This window comes from Hyperolius riggenbachi, chromosome 3, assembly GCF_040937935.1.
Source record: "Hyperolius riggenbachi isolate aHypRig1 chromosome 3, aHypRig1.pri, whole genome shotgun sequence".
NCBI lineage: Eukaryota > Metazoa > Chordata > Amphibia > Anura > Hyperoliidae > Hyperolius > Hyperolius riggenbachi.
In genome coordinates, this window is record NC_090648.1 from 335588527 (window position 1) to 335606525 (window position 17999).

The window sequence follows — 17999 nt, forward strand, 5'->3', positions numbered from 1 at the left end:
CGTGCTTCTGTTCAACCAGACGCTCCAACATCGCCAGGGTGGAGTTCCAGCGAGTTGGAACGTCAAGGATCAGCCAATGGCGTGGCAGCTCCAGCTCCTTTTGCACGTCTTCCAGGCTCGCAGAGGCTGCAGGCGAGTGCCGGAAGTGACGCACAACATTCCTTGCCGTTTCCAGCAGTTCGCCCATCCCCTGGTAGGTGCGCAAGAACTTCTACACCACCAGGTTCAGCACGTGGGCAAGACAGGGGATGTGGGTCAGGTTTCCCCTGTCGATTGCGGAAACCAGATTGGCCCCATTGTCGGCCACCACCTCTCCGACTCTGAGGCCTCTGGGCGTCAGCCAAATCCTCTCCTGCTCCTGGAGTTTGGCCAACACATGGGTTGCCGTCAGTTTGGTCTTCCCAAGGCTGACCAACTGCAGCAGCGCTTGGCAGTGGCGTGGCTTCACGCTGCTGCTGAGGTGGGGGGTTTGGCCAGGTGTGCCGGAGGATGGCAGAGGATCGGAGGAACCTGCTGCAGTTCCCCTGACCCTGCGGGGTGGCAACACCCACTGTGTTGCTGCTGCTGCTGTGCCCGCTGCTGCTCTCCCATCCTCACCCCCTTCCACCAAGCTGACCCAGTGGACAGTGAAGGACAGGTAGCGGCCTGTCCCGAAGCGGCTGCTCCAGGAGTCAATGGTGACGTGGTCCCTTTCACCAACCGCGTGCTCCAGCCCTCGCTCCACATTGGCCATCACAAAGCGGTGCAGTGCATGCATGACCTGGCGGGTGAAGAAGTGTCTGCTGGGGAGCTGCCAGTCTGGGACTGCACAAGCAAGCAGCGCACGCATGTCGTTCCCCTCCTGCACGAGCATGTACGGCAGGAGTTGGGAGCACATGGCCCGTGCCAGCAAGCCGTTCAGCTGCCGCACGTGACGGCTGCTGGGAGGCAGAGCCCTAACCACCCCCTGGAAGGACTCGCTCAAAAGGCTCTGGCATCGCCTTTTGCTAGCACGGGAATCAGCGGAGACAGCAGAGGAGGCCACTGAGGACTGGCTGCCAGAACAGGCCTCAGTGTCAGCGGCAGGAGTTGCAGAGGGGGGAGGAGCAGTGCATTTCCGCACTTCTGCTGGTGGTGCTGGAGGAGCAGGAGGGCGGGTGGCTGCTGTTTCTGCTGCTGCTGAAGGCTGTGCAGTGATGGGTGTGGTGCCACTGCCAGCACCAGATGCCTTCAGCCTCTGGAACTCCTCATGCTGGTGGTAATGTTTAGCAGCAAGATGGTTGATAAGAGAGCTGGTGCTGAACTTTAAGGGGTCTGCACCTCTGCTCAACTTCCGCTGACAGTGGTTGCAAGTGGCTTACTTGCTGTAAACTGTGGGCATGGTGAAAAATTGCCAGATTGGTGACATGAAAAAACCCCTACGGCCTGGAGCCGCTGCTGCCTGTCTCCCTGTGGTGGTTGGGGGGGGGGGGGGGGGGGGGGGGGGCTTGGGTGCGGCTGGTGGTGGTACTGGCAGATGCTGCTGCTGCTGCTGAGCCTGAGACACCAGCAGGCTGTGGGACCTGCCTACTGCTGCCAATGCTTGCAATGATGCACCTCCTTGCAAGGCCCACAAGCGCATCCTCCTCCTCCTCCTCAGAGCTGCTGATGATGACATCCCCAGGAGCTGGTGGCACCCAGTCTTTGTCTGTCACCCTGTCATCATCATCATCATCCTCCATCTCCTGAAACATGTCCTGCTGGGATGATGACCCCCCAAACTCCTCTCCTGATGCATGGATGGGCTGCTTGACTGTCGCCACAGTCTTGCTGTCCAATCCCTCCTCCCCCAAAGTGCCCATCAGCATCTCCTCCTCAAAATCGCCAACAACAGCAGACAATTGACTCATGATGCCTGGGGTCAAAAGACTGCTGAATGACAGGTCGCCAACTGACGGTGAACTGGCCTCCTCCCCAGGCCCTGCTGGGCGGCTGCTGCGAACAGGGGTGGTGGTGGTGGTGAGGTTGGAGGCCTCGGATGCAGAGCTGATGGCGGGCTGCTCATCCTCCGTCATCAGTTGCATCACAGTGGCTGCATCCTTTTCCTCAATGGGACGTTTCCGACCCGGCTGGAGGAAAATAGGAGCAGGTACTACACGCTGCTGCTGCTGTGTCTCTGCAGCATGAGTTGCAGATGCTCCTGCTGGGCGCCCAAGGCGTCCACGGCCAGTGGCTATAGGCGGAATGTTAGCCACTGACGCAGCTGCTGCGGAACTGTGCATGGTGGCGCGGCTTGCCACAATGCTGCTCCCTCTCCTCCTGATTCCCTTGCTGCCCTTCCCCTTGCCCAAACCGCGCTGGCTGCCACTTCCAGACATCTTAGATGTTTTGGGCGTAAACAAAAAAGTTTTTTAAAAGGGCGGGTGAAAAAATGGGGTACTTTAATGGAGTGGGTTGGTGGGTGAGGTGACACTAATCACTAAGTGATTAGATCGCTAAGTGATTACTAGTACAGTACAAATACAAAATACAATAATCAGTAATCAGTAAGTGTGAACAGTGAGTGTGTCCCCTAGTACACTAACTAGAAAATACAATAATCAGTAGTAATCAGATTCAGTAGAAGGAAATAGAGTGTGTGTACACTACAGACAGTGCACGCACACACACACGCAGGAGCTAGCCTATGAACAGTGACTGAGTGTCCCTAGTACAGTAAGTACAACTAGAAAATACAATAATCAGATTCAGCAGTAATCAGATGATTCAGTAGAAGGGAATACTGTGTACTGTGTACACTACAGACAGTGCACGCACACACACACACGCAGGAGCTATGAACAGTAACAGTGAGTGTCCCTAGTACAGTAGTATAACTACAAAATACAATAATCACTCAGTAGTAAAGGACAAGACAGGGTAGAATACACAGCAGAAACACTGGTATAGATGAGAAATAAACTAACAGAGGACAGGAGGACAGCTGCCCACACAGGCAAGGCCCTGAGGCCTAAAGCTGTGTAAGCTTGCCTGCAGCAGCAGCTGTCTCTATGTAACACACAAGCTACTAACTAAAATACAATCTCTATCTAGCTAACAACAATATAGGTGTATATAGCAGGTGTATGTGAGCAAAAACGCTAGGTGATTGACCACAATAGAGCACTTGCTAAGCCAAAGCACAAAGGAGCAGATCTCTCTCTGTACAAGTCAAGCAAGGACGGAAAAACCGAACATGGAGGCCGCTATTTATAGGGTAGGGGCTGGCCAGGGTCCCCCTCTGTGATTGGCTGCCATCAGAGGGCCTGGGAGCCCTCTGATTGGCTCTAAGGACATCAATCTGGGCTATGACGCTATTCGAGCTCAGTATTCGAGCTCGAATAGCGCTGTTTGTTCGAATAGCGCGAATAGTGAGTGGGCTATTCGAGTTCACTCGAATAGCCCATTCGAATAGCTGCAGCTATTCGAGCTCGAATACCGAGCTCGAATAGCTGAAAAAGAGCTCGGATATTCGAGCTACTCGAATATTCGAGCTCTGCTGAGCATCCCTGGTCTGTGCTACCACAGCTGCAAATTGCGTTTTGCTTGTGGATGAGGCCTAGTCAGCAGGCGCGCCTTGGTTATAATATACCTGCTTCATGATAACAATGATATTAGTATAACCGGTTGTGTTTATATTGTTAATATTCAGATTTAATAATTATTTGAAAAATACTACATTAACTAGTTTTGACATGTTTATGTAAAAATATATATATATATATATATATATATATATATATTTCTCAATTTTGTTTTTTTTTAATGTGTGGGGGTTAAATAATCGGAATCAAAATATTCTTACCTTGAAAAAAGGATACCAAAAATGTGTATGTCAGGTAAACTACAGTATATTAGAGCTTTATCTGAAAAAAAGGTCACACTTCTTAAAGTGAAAAAGTCTCTGGACTGAGAAGTGTTTGTACTGGCTATAGTGAAGGGATTAAATCTGACTGAAATTGATCAAAACTTCAGCTCTGCATGGTTTTCTATTGTGGAGTGTATTTCTGTCCCAGTGTTTGATCTGATCCAGATTTCTTAGCACTTCCAATCATGCTACCAATAAGCCAACTGTTTTTGATCAATTAATTTAATTGAACTGTAAATAGCAGTCTCAAGAGAAAAACAGCTGTTGTGCACCTGTTTGCAATGTTCTAGCTTATACATTACATTAGCCTCATTCCTGAGGCTTGTGTGACACATTAGGCAGAATCGCTAGCATTGCTGAAAACGCTACCATTTTTGCTGATAATGAAAGTCTATGGGCCGCATGTAAGAACGCATATGTGTGCATTTTTCAATGCAAATTTAAAAAAATGCATGTAAAACGCACATAATGTATCTCAATGGAGATGCAGAGGACTGTGTTTTTACATGCTTTTTTTATTATGATACTGTATTTTACGCCATTGATAAAGGGAACATTTTCAATAAAAACCCCACAAAAGCAACACATGAAGAAAACAAATATGAAATGCATATGCAATAAAAAGTGCACAATACAAAAAACATATGCTTTTCCACACTGCCCATCATGCTCCTAGCCAGATGTATAACTTTATGTGAATTGATTTTATTAGTCTATCTTCATTTTACCTAAAGAGGAGTAGAACAATTAAAATAGTTATATAGTGGCCTATTTGTAATGGTAGCTATATTTTTATAAACATGGTTATCTTCAGATCATCATCATATGTATGCATTCACATGCATTTAACATGTTACATTTTTGTCTGTCTGATAGTGGTATTCTCACATCCCCCCCTGATAACTTCAAACTTGCTCATTTGCTGATTGATACTATGGTAAAAAGTAGATTTAAAAAGTACTACTTTAAAATGTAATTTTTTGTGCATTTCATCAGTTAAGACAGCAGCGTCCACCTAATCAATTACACATTGACTTATCTTATGAAAAAGATGGGTTTTGATAAGTACTGTCCATGAGACAAGAGACCTGAATACAAATGGTCTTCAAATTGCACAGTAATCAAGGAAGCGTTATGTGTTGTTACAGTGATTAGTGAAGGGAAACTACAGTATAATTGCAGCTATTGCAAACACATTAAAATACCACTTTTATATCTGTATTTGGGAGAATTATTGTTTTTATAACTTCACAGAGGTCTGAGCTTCAATTTACACTGATGGAATGAATCACTATGGTAATAGACCAAAAATGAACATGATGCTACCACACCGGATTTATGTAGGTTTCTTCTAAATAATATATTGCATATGTGTGATTAAAACAAATGCCCGATAGTTAAATGGAAGAAAGCCAAATTAAAAACGAAATAAGTGAAATATTAACCACATTTGTGTTGTTGTGGGGGGTGGCGTCTAATAGCTTTTCTGTATTTAAAAAATATATTTCACACTACACAAACACATAAAAAGCAAAAGCAATAGTGTTGAAAATGTGAGTGACATTCTATTCACAAAAGATTTGTTATACACCATCTACAACGTTAAACTATGTTACTAGAGGTTGTTATCACTTTAGGGACCAAACACGTTCTAATTTTTCTCCCTTTAACCATAATAGTTTTGACATAAACAGTGCCACTGTAGGTAACGCACAAATTGTATTTGTTAATTGATCCCTTCTATAAACAACACTTCAATTATGTTATAATGTAAGGTGAGAATATTTGAGTATAAAATAAAGGTATGACTGTTCTGCTTTTTGTACTTTTTTCCCCCTGATATTTTACCAATAATCAAATAATTTTAATAATACAAAATGAAAAAGGAGGTTAACAATTGGAGAGAGACGGGTGCAATGGCTACCACACACTATTTCAATGTTGAGAATTTGATCGCTGAAATTTGGAGATATTGAGAACTTTAGATCATGGCCCATCCCAACTACAAGAATAAAACTTGAACTCATTATCTATGGGGTAAATTTTACCAATGATAGTAATGAGATTCCAGTAATTATGTTTGCATATTTCTGTATACTGGTAACATAAGTGATTTGAGCAAGGCATAATGAATGAGAACCAAGCTTAAAACCACAAGAACATGTTAAAGTGGTCTAACACCCAGCATTTCAACTTTGCTTTAAAAGATTGCTTACAGCTTATAAACTATTATGCCAGATTTTTTTTTTAGCAGAAATTCACTGAATGGATTAAACATGACATTTTAGTGCTGCATTTAGCTAGAAATACTCCTCCGTGTTTGCTTAGTTACAAATGTATCTATCTACAATGTAACAAACAAACACTGCTCTGAGAGAACAAAGAGGGCTTCCCCGGCAGGCTTTTCAAAGGTCTAATTGCATTCCAAACAAAGATACATTTGTAACTAAAAGATAAGAACGGATGCGGATTCCTAGTTAAATCCAACACTAAAATGTCATGTTTAACCCATTCAGTGAATTTCTGCTTAAAAAAAATCTGGCATAATAGTTTGTAAGCTGTAAGCAATCTATTAAAGCAAAGTTGTAATGCTGGGTGTTAAAGCGCTTTAAAACAAGCAAAAAAAAAAAATCTAAAGTATAACCAAAATAATAATAAAAAAACTACTTTAGTTTTTTACCTTATGGTTGTCAGTAGACTTTCATAGAGCTTCAGCATTGACATAGTAAGATGCATTGAAGATGTTTCTATCACAAATGTGCAATTTTGTACAACAAACTCTAAACACGCTGGAAGGATCCATCTGCACAATGACTAAAGAATAAAAACAAGAACATTGACAGTAATTATTTAAAAATAACTATCAGTCCCCAGATTTTTTTGCTTTTAAATAGATATTTTGCCTCCCTTCCTATTTAGTGTAAAAAAAGAGCAATAACAATAAAATAACTTTTGTTTTTGTTTTTTATTTTGTCTACTAAACTGACCAATGAGAATCCTCCTCAGGTACCATGCAGCATCGGTAATATAAAAAATGATCCTTGCAGACTCATAAAAAAAATCCCTCATTTTATTAAGGCATGAGAAAAAGAGACAAAAGCTACCCCTAATATTTAACTGCTCACCAAGGTCCTCAAATGTACTTATTTGGCTTCCATAAGCTCTTCAACTAGTTTTCAGATGCTTGTGCAGTGGTATAGGCTGTCATTATCCCTGGCTAACATATATAATTCAGGGGATGACTTCTTTTGGAGGGGGTGTGGGGAGTCAGGTAATCTGCAACATATGATGTGAAGATGCTCATTAATTCAGACCTACTAGACTAGAGTACTGGATACCATAAACTTGGTGACATCTGCTCATCTTAATAAAGACCCCTGGAAGTTTCTTTTCCATATGACCAAGAAAGTGAGTGCCTCACTTCTGCATCTAGACCCATTGAGTTATACTCCTGTTTGCCTGATGAAGCAGGACCCCACCTGCGAAACGCGTTGCACTAAGTGGAGTTAAATAACATTTTTGTATTGATATATTGTGACTCAATTGAGTTTTATATTTTCGAGGGAGGTAAGTCCACCTGAACATCCCACTCTTTTAGACGGTTTTAAACGTTTTTATTCTACTCTGGCTCCTCTGTACACCAAGCCTTGCTGAAATCTTGATTCCACCCTCGGTGGAGGGGTGCTACCCAGTTTCCCATCTACAGAGAGCGACATCTTAAAAACCAGAGTGGGGTCAGGTTCTAATATCCCCACCTGCACTTGAAGTGGTTGCCTATGGGTAACCCATGTTTGTGAGTATATCTAAATATTTTGCTTTAAACCACAACCAACTTAACAATACTACACCATATTGGGCTCTCGATATCTCTTTGTTCTTCCAAGCTAACTATGTGTATGTAAGATATATTTGTATGCTGTCTGATTTCTTGTATCAGGATGTTATCTTACTATTACAACATAATATTTGCTGTGATCTTTTACATCATTGTATTCAATTGCTAAGACCTATATGCAATACAATGATATATTAAAAAAATGAATACTAGTGCTGGCAAACTGATTGTGAGCTAGTAGCTTTCATGTGCTCACACTACTTCCATGTAATGGAGATTTAAACATTAGAAGAGTGTTCTGAATATAATTCAGGACCATCTACATTGTCTAATTCAGTTTGCTTAAAGAGAACCAGAGATGAAGCACCCTCATGTATTTTATTACATTTATCAGTGTGAACATGACAGTAAACACCTACCCTGCTTTTAGTTTAATTCTTCTCTGCTTAATCTGTCTCTTATCAGCTGTGATAAGAATCCCCGACTGAGCATTCAGTCTAGGTTTGACCTGGAATCATTATAGCCGAGTCATTCTTCTGTGAAGTCTTTTCAAGCCCAATACGGCTCCCTCCTGGCTCAGCTTTCCTACTTTGCATACTCAGAGCTGATGACATGGGAGGGGTTGCTCCTGCAGAAAGAAGCTCTAAAACAGACAAGTGTGGCTGTGTGATCTATGTGCATTGTGCAGTCATCATCATTATCTATGCAGGTTCATTCCTATGAGAGACCCTTCCTACAGGCAGCCACACAGCATACCAGAATAATAAAGTTGAAAGCACACAGATGAAAGCCTGCAGCAGCAGCCCTGCCTGTCTATAGTTTCATAGAGCCTAGACAGCACATCCAGAATAGAGATGGCCCGAACAGTTCACCAGTGAACTTCCAGTGGTTCGCATTCGCCATCCAAGGCAAACTTTTCCGGAAGTTCGGTTTGCCACATAGTGCACCATTAGGGTCACCTTTGACCCTCTACATCACAGTCAGCAGGCACATTGTAGCCAATCAGACTACACTCTCTCCTGGAGCCACTCCACCCTTATAAAAGGAAGGCCCCGCTGGCCATTACACTCACTCATGTGCCTGCATTAATTAGAGAAGGGACAGCTGCATCAGACTCTCTCATAGGGAAAGCTTAGTTAGGCTCTTGTAGGCTTGTTAGCTTGCTCCTTGCTGATTCTTATTGCTAAAATAGCACCCCACAACAGCTCTTTTGAGAGCTAATCTTGTTCTTGTGATATAATTTTTTTTTCTGTGTGTCCCACTGACACTTGTGTTGCTGTTGCATAGACAGCCTTGCTAATTCATACTGTGTGTGTGCCACTGCAAGCCAAGCCCAGTACATTCAGTGACTACCTGTGTGTGTGACAGGTGCACATTGTAATACCCAGTACTGCATATACCTACCTTTTGTGTTGAGTGCACCCACCTCATCACTGCATATACCTACCTGTTGTGTTCAGTGAACCCACCTCATCACTGCATATACCTACCTGTTGTGTTCAGTGAACCCACCTCATCACTGCATATACCTACCTGTTGTGTTCAGTGAACCCACCTCCTCACTGCATATACCTATATTTTGTGTTGAGTGCACTCACCTCATCACTGCATATACCTACCTGTTGTGTTCAGTGAACCCACCTCATCACTGCATATACCTACCTGTTGTGTTCAGTGAACCCACCTCCTCACTGCATATACCTATATTTTGTGTTGAGTGCACTCACCTCATCACTGCATATACCTACCTGTTGTGTTCAGTGCACCCACCTACCTATGTGAGGGCATGCAGTGTGATATACACCTACCTACACGAGTGCACGCAGTGTGATACCACTCCGTGCATACCTATTAACTGCACCTGTGTGACTGCACATTGTATTAGTCAAGTCAGTGCATACCTTTCACTTCATCCCCCAAATATGGACAAAACAAAAGGCAGAGGCAGGCCACCTGGCAGGTCTGTTCGAGGTCACGCTGTTGTGATTTCGTGCGGCCCTCGACCAAAGTACAGTGTTCAGAAGAAGGCACGTGCCATCAACCCCCACTATTGTCAGGACGTAGTTGACTATTTAACACAGAACACCTCATCTTTCTCAGCTTCCGCATGGAAGCATGACATATCTTCCTCCTCCTGCTCTGATTCTGGCACCCCACTTAACAATGAGTCAGCCTCCACCACCAAAGTGCCATCACCCCACGGCTCAGCGGTGTGGAAATTTTTTTGTGTGTCTGCCTCAGATGAAAGCAATGCCATCTGTACTCTCTGCCACCGAAAATTGAGCCGTGGAAAGACCAAGACCCGCGTAGGGACAACTACCTTATGAAGGCACATGATTACAAAGCACAAACTGCAATGGGATGACCGCCTGAGGAAAAGCAGCACACAAAAGCAAAGCCACACACTGCAGTGGAAGATACCAGGCTGCAATTTTTTCTCAAAAAAAGCGATACCTAAACTGTACCGTAATGTTGAAAGGCAAGTGGTGACATCTCTGGCACACAGCATTAGGTCAAGGGTCCATCTGACCACGGGTGCCTGGTCTGAAAAGCACGCTCAGGCCTGCCCAAAGACTAAGTCAGTCCCCACACACAGTATCTCTGCCTGCATGCCGTGTGACTGCCTGCCCCAAGACTAAGTCGCTCCCCACACAGCATATCTGCCCGCAGGCCGCTTGACTGCCTTCTCCACCACCACCAACAGGGTCCAGGACTCTATGGGGATTCCTAAATTTTTGTGGCCGCTATACTAATTTTTCTGGTGCGTGTACATGCCTGCCTAATTTTTCTGGCTGCACTGCCCCACATTCCCCTTTGTGATCATTACCTTGCCGTGGTGAAGGGGCTTGCGTATCACAATGAAGCAATGACCGCCGGCTATATGAGTTTCTCAGGGGGGTGGCACACCAAAGATAATAAGGTCGTTGCTTCATTGTGGACAGACCAAATTTGATCAGCAGGACAGTCACTCTTGTTCTATCATTGAGCTACCACAGCCTGGTGGCAATATGGGCTTGAAAACCGCCACGGCCTGCACTCTCGCCATGGTGCGCACCAGTCCAGCATGGCCATCACTAGGCAAACAGCTGTTTGCGGTGCGTTACACGGTGAGTTTTGTGTGTCAGTTTGAAGCAGTACTCTAATTACACTCCCTGATTGATGTATACACATGCAAGATGTTTTAAAGCACATTAGGCCTGCAATTTAGCATTCAATGTGATTTCTGCCCTTAAAACGCTGCTTTGCGTCAAATCCAGATTATTCCCCGGGACTTTTGGCATCTATCCCACTCCGCCATGCCCCCTTCCAGGTGTTAGACCCCTTGAAACATCTTTTCCATCACTTTTGTGGCCAGCATAATTTTTTCTAGTTTTCAAAGTTCGCCTCCCCATTGAAGTCTATTGCAGCTCGCGAAAGTTCGCGCAAACCAAACCTTCGTGGAAGTTCGCGAATCTGGTTTGCGACCCGAAAATCGGAGGTTCGGGCCATCTCTAATCCAGAACAGCTCATAACCTGGAAGCAGATGGGATATGAGCTGGCGATAGTGTTGCTCGGATACCCCTCAATCACGAATCCGCATGCGGCCGTTATTATTGGAGCCGCATCCGGATCAACCCGTGATCGCATCCCGTATTTTTTGCCGCAACCGGATCAACCCGTCTTTCGCCGTGTTACGTATGGCATAAAATCCGCAATGTCGTGTCGTGGCTGGTCGTGACCCATACTGTTTCATGCGTACCGCCATGCCGCCATGCGTAGAAATGTACGTGTCAATCGTATCTGTGGGTCATGCATACAGAAAATCCGCATGTATGTACGGAACGTACACTGCATCCATACTCGCTAACTGCGCATGCGCATGCGTATGTTCGGCTCGTACACGTAAAAACGTACGTGTTCCCGTACGTGATACGCAGTGGGCAGGCGTAGAAGTGTCTGGAACTTGGACCAAGGCAGCAAGGTGGTGATCCAGGACTTCCAGAGACCCCCAGACAGACAGGATGGCTCCCAAGATCCCCCCAGAGATCAAGAGACTCATGATTATTGTAAGTAATCAAGATTAACATAATGCATATTGCAGAGTGTTATTGAAAGTGATATATGGTGTACTTATATTGTAATGGTACTGATAACTTTGGGAGTGGCAGGGGCGTAGCAATAGGTGCTTATTGCTGAATGATAGTGATTTATGATGCACTTTCATTGTAATGGTGCTGTTAATGTTAACTGTACAGACTAACCAGCAAGCTCATTGGTGACCCAGAACTCTTTGGAGTGTTAACTGTGGGAGTGGCAGGGCCGTAACAATAGGTGATTATTGCAGAGTGGTAGTGATGATGTTATATATGATGCAGTTACAGTGGTGTGAAAAACTATTTGCCCCCTTCTTGATTTCTTATTCTTTTGCATGTTTGTCACACTTAAATGTTTCTTTTAATCAAAAACTGTTAACTATTAGTCAAAGATAACATAATTGAACACAAAATGCAGTTTTAAATGATGGTTTTTATTATTTAGTGAGAAAAAAAACTCAAAACCTACATGGCCCTGTGTGAAAAAGAAATTGCCCCCTGAACCTAATAACTGGTTGGGCCACCCTTAGCAGCAATAACTGCAATCAAGCGTTTGTGATAACTTGCAACAAGTCTTTTACAGCGCTCTGGAGGAATTTTGGCCCACTCATCTTTGCAGAATTGTTGTAATTCAGCTTTATTTGAGGGTTTTCTAGCATGAACCGCCTTTTTAAGGTCATGCCACAACATCTCAATAGGATTCAGGTCAGGACTTTGACTAGGCCACTCCAAAGTCTTCATTTTGTTTTTCTTCAGCCATTCAGAGGTGGATTTGCTGGTGTGTTTTAAGTCATTGTCCTGCTGCAGCACCCAAGATCGCTTCAGCTTGAGTTGACAAACAGATGGCCGGACATTCTCCTTCAGGATTTTTTGGTAGACAGTAGAATTCATGGCTCCATCTATCACAGCAAGCCTATCAGGTCCTGAAGCAGCAAAACAACCACAGACCATCACACTACCACCACCATATTTTACTGTTGGTATGATGTTCTTTTGCTGAAATGCTGTGTTACTTCTACGCCAGATGTAACGGGACACGCACCTTCCAAAAAGTTCAACTTTTGTCTCATCGGTCCATAAGGTATTTTCCCAAAAGTCTTGGCAATCATTGAGATGTTTTTTAGCAAAATTGAGATGAGCCTTAATGTTCTTTTTGCTTAAAAGTGGTTTGCGCCTTGGATATCTGCCATGCAGGCCGTTTTTGCCCAGTCTCTTTCTTATGGTAGAGTCGTGAACACTGACCTTAATTGAGGCAAGTGAGGCCTGCAGTTCTTTAGATGTTGTCCTGGGGTCTTTTGTTGCCTCTTGGATGAGTTTTCTCTGCGCTCTTGGAGTAATATTGGTCGGCCGGCCACTCCTGGGAAGGTTCATCACTGTTCCATGTTTTTGCCATTTGTGGATAATGGCTCTTCACTGTGGTTCGCTGGAGTCCCAAAGCTTTAGAAATGGCTTTCTAACCTTTACCAGACTGATAGATCTCAATTACAGTACTTTTGTTCTCATTTGTTCCTGAATTTCTTTGGATCTTGGCATGATGTCTAGCTTTTGAGGTGCTTTTGGTCTACTTCTCTGTGTCAGATAGCTCCTATTTAAGTGATTTCTTGAGTGAAACAGGTGTGGCAGTAATCAGGCCTGGGGGTGACTACAGAAATTGAACTCAGGTGTGATAAACCACAGTTAAGTTATTTTTTAACAAGGGGGGCAATAACTTTTTCACACAGGGCCATGTAGATTTGGAGTTTTTTTTTTTCACTAAATAATAAAAACCATCATTTAAAACTGCATTTTGTGTTCAATTATGTTATCTTTGACTAATAGTTAACGGTTTTTGATGAGCAGAAACATTTAAGTGTGACAAACATGCAAAAGAATAAGAAATCAGGAAGGGGGCAAATAGTTTTTCACACCACTGTATATTGTAATGGTACCAGCGTCGGACAGGCCCAGCGGACCACCGTCATTAAAGGGCACTAGGGCAAAAAATTGTGGAATTTAAAATATGTGCAAACATATACAAATAGGAAGTACATTTTTTCCACAGTAAAATGAGCCATAAATTACTTTTCTCCTATGTCGCTGTCACTTGCGGTAGCCGGTAAGTAGTAGAAATCTGACAGAAGCGACAGGTTTTGGGCTAGTCCATCTCTTCTTCATAGGGGATTCTCAGCAAGGATTTAAACAATGATGATGGCCAGCTTCCCTGTTCGCTACACAGTTTTTTTGGCAGTTGGACAGAGCAACTGACATTCACTAAGTGTTTTAGAAAATAAATAAATCCCCGAGAATCCCCCATGAAGAGATGGACTAGTCCAAAACCTGTCACTTCTGTCAGATTTCTACGACCTACTGTAAGTGACAGCGACATAGGAGAAAAGTAATTTATGTCTCATTTTACTCTGGAAAAACTGTACTTCTTATTTGTATATGTTTGGACATATTTGACATTTCACAATTTTTCGCCACAGTGCCTTTTTAAGTCCGGTCCCTCTCGCGGCTCGCCGCTCCTCTCACTCTGGCCGCTGCGACTGGGATGATGACAGTGTGTGGAAATGACATTTGGCCAAAGGATGGGGGACCAGAGAAAGTCGGGTGATATCAGTACCAACCAATGCATATTCACTCAAGTTTCAGCGGGGAGTTCACTGGTAATGATCGATAACTGTCATTTTGAACTTGGTGTAATGTATCATGTGTGTCATACCTGGGGCTTTGTACAGCCCACCGTAGGCCTGGAGGTCCCCCGACGTCCTCCTGGCTCCTCTTCGTGTCCCGCAGGCAGCTGCGGTAACCGGCGACACTCGGGCCTAGTGTTGGGATGGTTACTTCCTGTTCTGAGGACGCTGGCCACTAGTACACGACACGTCATAGTGGTTGGCGGCCTGACACTCTGCAGGGTTTACAGTTATAAAAACCGCGCACGCCTCAGACCAGGAATGAACCGTCCCGACGACAGTAGTCCCGAGTGTCGTCGGTTTCCAGAGTCGACATCAGGACCCAAAGAGAAGCCATGAGGACGCCGGGGGACCTTGTGGCCTACGGTGGGCTGTAAGAAGCCCCAGGTAAGTGAAATTTTTTATTTTAAGTTGAATTCGGAATCCCTTTAATACTTTAATATTTCTTTTCCAGAACTTTGGGATTGGAAATTATGACCTCAGCACTGGGCCTGCCAAGCGGGACATAGTCCGCAGGGTCCGGGAGATCCTGCGGACCGAACACCGCAGGGTCATGTCCACCCGGCAGGTCCAGATGCTGTGGTCGGATATGAAAAGGAGGGACCAGGACCTTATCCGCCGGGTCACGGAAGAAATAAGATGTAAGTCAGCAGACTATTAGTTGATGTACGTGTATCTTGGGCTTAATATGCTGCATCTATTTATCCTATAAAAATGTCATGGGCTGTGTGAATAGTAGAGTTGTGTAGTATATACAGTAAAAGGATCAGTAAGGTATTCATTATCAAAGCGCATCACTTTTCCCACATTTTTTTATTGTTATGGACTTCTCCCAAAATGGGTTACCTAAATTATTTTTTGTGCTCCTGTGTGGGCATGGGCATAGTGATGATATTTGTGCAGTATTTGCTAATTGTTAGTTTTTGATAACCACTGATGATCGATCACCAGGCTTTTTTAGAAAGATTTGATAGGTGCTATCATCCATCATGACCCTAGATCTTCTCCAGGCCCTATGCAACTGCCTAGGTTTGCCTTGTGGATGATTTGGTTCTGGTGCACAGCCATTTTAAGATCTCGCCAGTTATTCAGTTTTATTGATGCTTATGCTCTTGCTGGGCCACTCAAGGGCATACACAGAGTCGTCTCAAAGCCACTCATTTGATATCTTTGCTGTGTGGATTGATTTGAGACACACCTGTGGCTTCCTACAGCCCCATGGGCACGGATTGCTCTCACGCCACCATCCTCAGTCTTCTCCATCTTCTGTACCGGGTCCCGTTACTTCGGACAGTCGTAGTAAGTCTGTGCAAGTCAAATTTGCCCACTACGTATCTCCCAAAGAGATACGCCAAGAGTGCACTTGTCCTACGTCAGACTTTCCGTGACGTGCCCAAGTAACTGGACCATGTGCAGGAGACTGAGGATGGCGTGTCGTGGAAGCGATGGAGGAAGCCCCATGTGTGTGTAAATCTTTTAGTTTATTTAATCTCTGGTTTCCCTTTAAAGTGAACTGTGACGCCATTACAAAAATATTCATTTTTTTTTTTTTTTTTTTGGCCACATTTAAGGTTCACTTTAAGTAGGGTTTTTTGAAACCTTATTTTCAAAAAAAAAAATCAAAATAATAGTAGTTTGAGTACAATTATTTTATGACACACCCATTTTATGACATATTTACTTCCGATTACATTATTTATTTTTTTATATTACAGCTGGAAATGCTCCTCCACCAGCACAGGGCCCACAGCCACGCCGCGCTGCCAGACCCAGCTCCCGCTCCTTCTCTCCAGGGCCGTCTCACCACAGTGAGCGGAGGCGCCCTGCAAGCCTGCAATATGGTAAAAATCTTGCACTGTATAATTAATATATCTCATATATATTAGGTTAACTGAAGTCCAGTTCCATTTCCATTACATGCGGTACGATGTGGCACACCGCCGGTGTCGGAATCCATTGCACTTTAATGGAATAGTTTCAATTGCGTGCAGGTTATGCGGAGCGGTGTAGACTGATCAAATAATCATCTATATTGCATCACTTCTATAGTGGAACAGGGCCCAAAATGTTATTGTATAAGCTTTACACATGACAGTTTTTTTTTTTTTTTTTTTTTTTACATGTAAAATGTATAATCATTGTATCAATCAGGTTAACCTATTTTCCCCAGTCTTTCTACAGTTTCTCTATCGTCTCACCTCCAATTGAGACGCGAAGTCCGGAGGCTGAGGCGAAGGCAGAGGAGGCATGAATGGGCGGTGCCAGCGAGGGACTTCACGATCCTCCAGCAGCAGGTTACATAGTTACATAGTTACATAGTTACTTTGGTTGAAAAAAGACATACGTCCATCGAGTTCAACCAGTACAAAGTACAACTCCAGCCTGCTCCCTCACATATCCCTGTTGATCATAAAATCCCTGGATTAACATCATTGGCATTACCTAGTAATTGTAGCCATGGATGTCATTCAACGCAAGGAAAGCATCTAAGCCCCCTTTAAATGCAGGTATAGAGTTTGCCATAACGACTTCCTGTGGCAATGCATTCCACATCTTAATCACTCTTACTGTAAAGAACCCTTTCCTAAATAAATGGCTAAAACGTTTTTCCTCCATGCGCAGATCATGTCCTCTAGTCCTTTGAGAAGGCCTAGGGACAAAAAGCTCATCCGCCAAGCTATTATATTGCCCTCTGATGTATTTATACATGTTAATTAGATCTCCTCTAAGGCGTCTTTTCTCTAGACTAAATAAACCCAGTTTATCTAACCTTTCTTGGTAAGTGAGACCTTCCATCCCACGTATCAATTTTGTTGCTCGTCTCTGCACCTGCTCTAAAACTGCAATATCTTTTTTGTAATGTGGTGCCCAGAACTGAATTCCATATTCCAGATGTGGCCTTACTAGAGAGTTAAACAGGGGCAATATTATGCTAGCATCTCGAGTTTTTATTTCCCTTTTAATGCATCCCAAAATTTTGTTAGCTTTAGCTGCAGCGGCTTGGCATTGAGTACGATTATTTAACTTGTTGTCGATGAGTACTCCTAAGTCCTTCTCCAAGTTTGATGTCCCCAACTGTATCCCATTTATTTTGTATGGTGTTAGACCATTGGTACGACCAAAATGCATGACTTTACATTTGTCAACATTGAATTTCATCTGCCATGTATGTGCCCATATAGCCATCCTATCCAGATCCTGTTGCAATATAACACTATCTTCCTTAGAGTTGATGATTCTGCACAATTTTGTATCATCTGCAAAAATAGCAACATTGCTCACTACTGTATCCACTAGGTCATTAATAAATAAATTGAAGAGCACTGGACCCAGTACAGACCCCTGTGGGACCCCACTGCTAACAGTCTCCCATTTTGAGTATGATCCATTGACCACAACTCTTTGTTTTCTGTCCATTAGCCAGTTCCCTATCCAAGCACACAGACTCTTCCCCAGTCCTTGCATCCTCATCTTTTGCACCAGACTTTTGTGGGGAACAGTGTCGAATGCCTTAGCAAAGTCTAAGTATATCACATCTACAGCATTCCCAATAT

General features: G+C 43.8%; 1 protein-coding gene across 1 annotated transcript in view; it reads right to left on the reverse strand.

Annotated features, from left to right (window-relative positions):
• The window catches only part of LOC137562326 (dynein axonemal heavy chain 3-like), a 1996682-nt gene that overhangs the window by 907143 nt on the left and 1071540 nt on the right, over positions 1-17999 (reverse strand). Inside the window, exon 40 of the mRNA XM_068273663.1 lies at positions 6546-6679. Within this exon, the coding sequence (XP_068129764.1) occupies positions 6546-6679 (134 nt within the window). The remainder of the gene's footprint in view (positions 1-6545; positions 6680-17999) is intronic.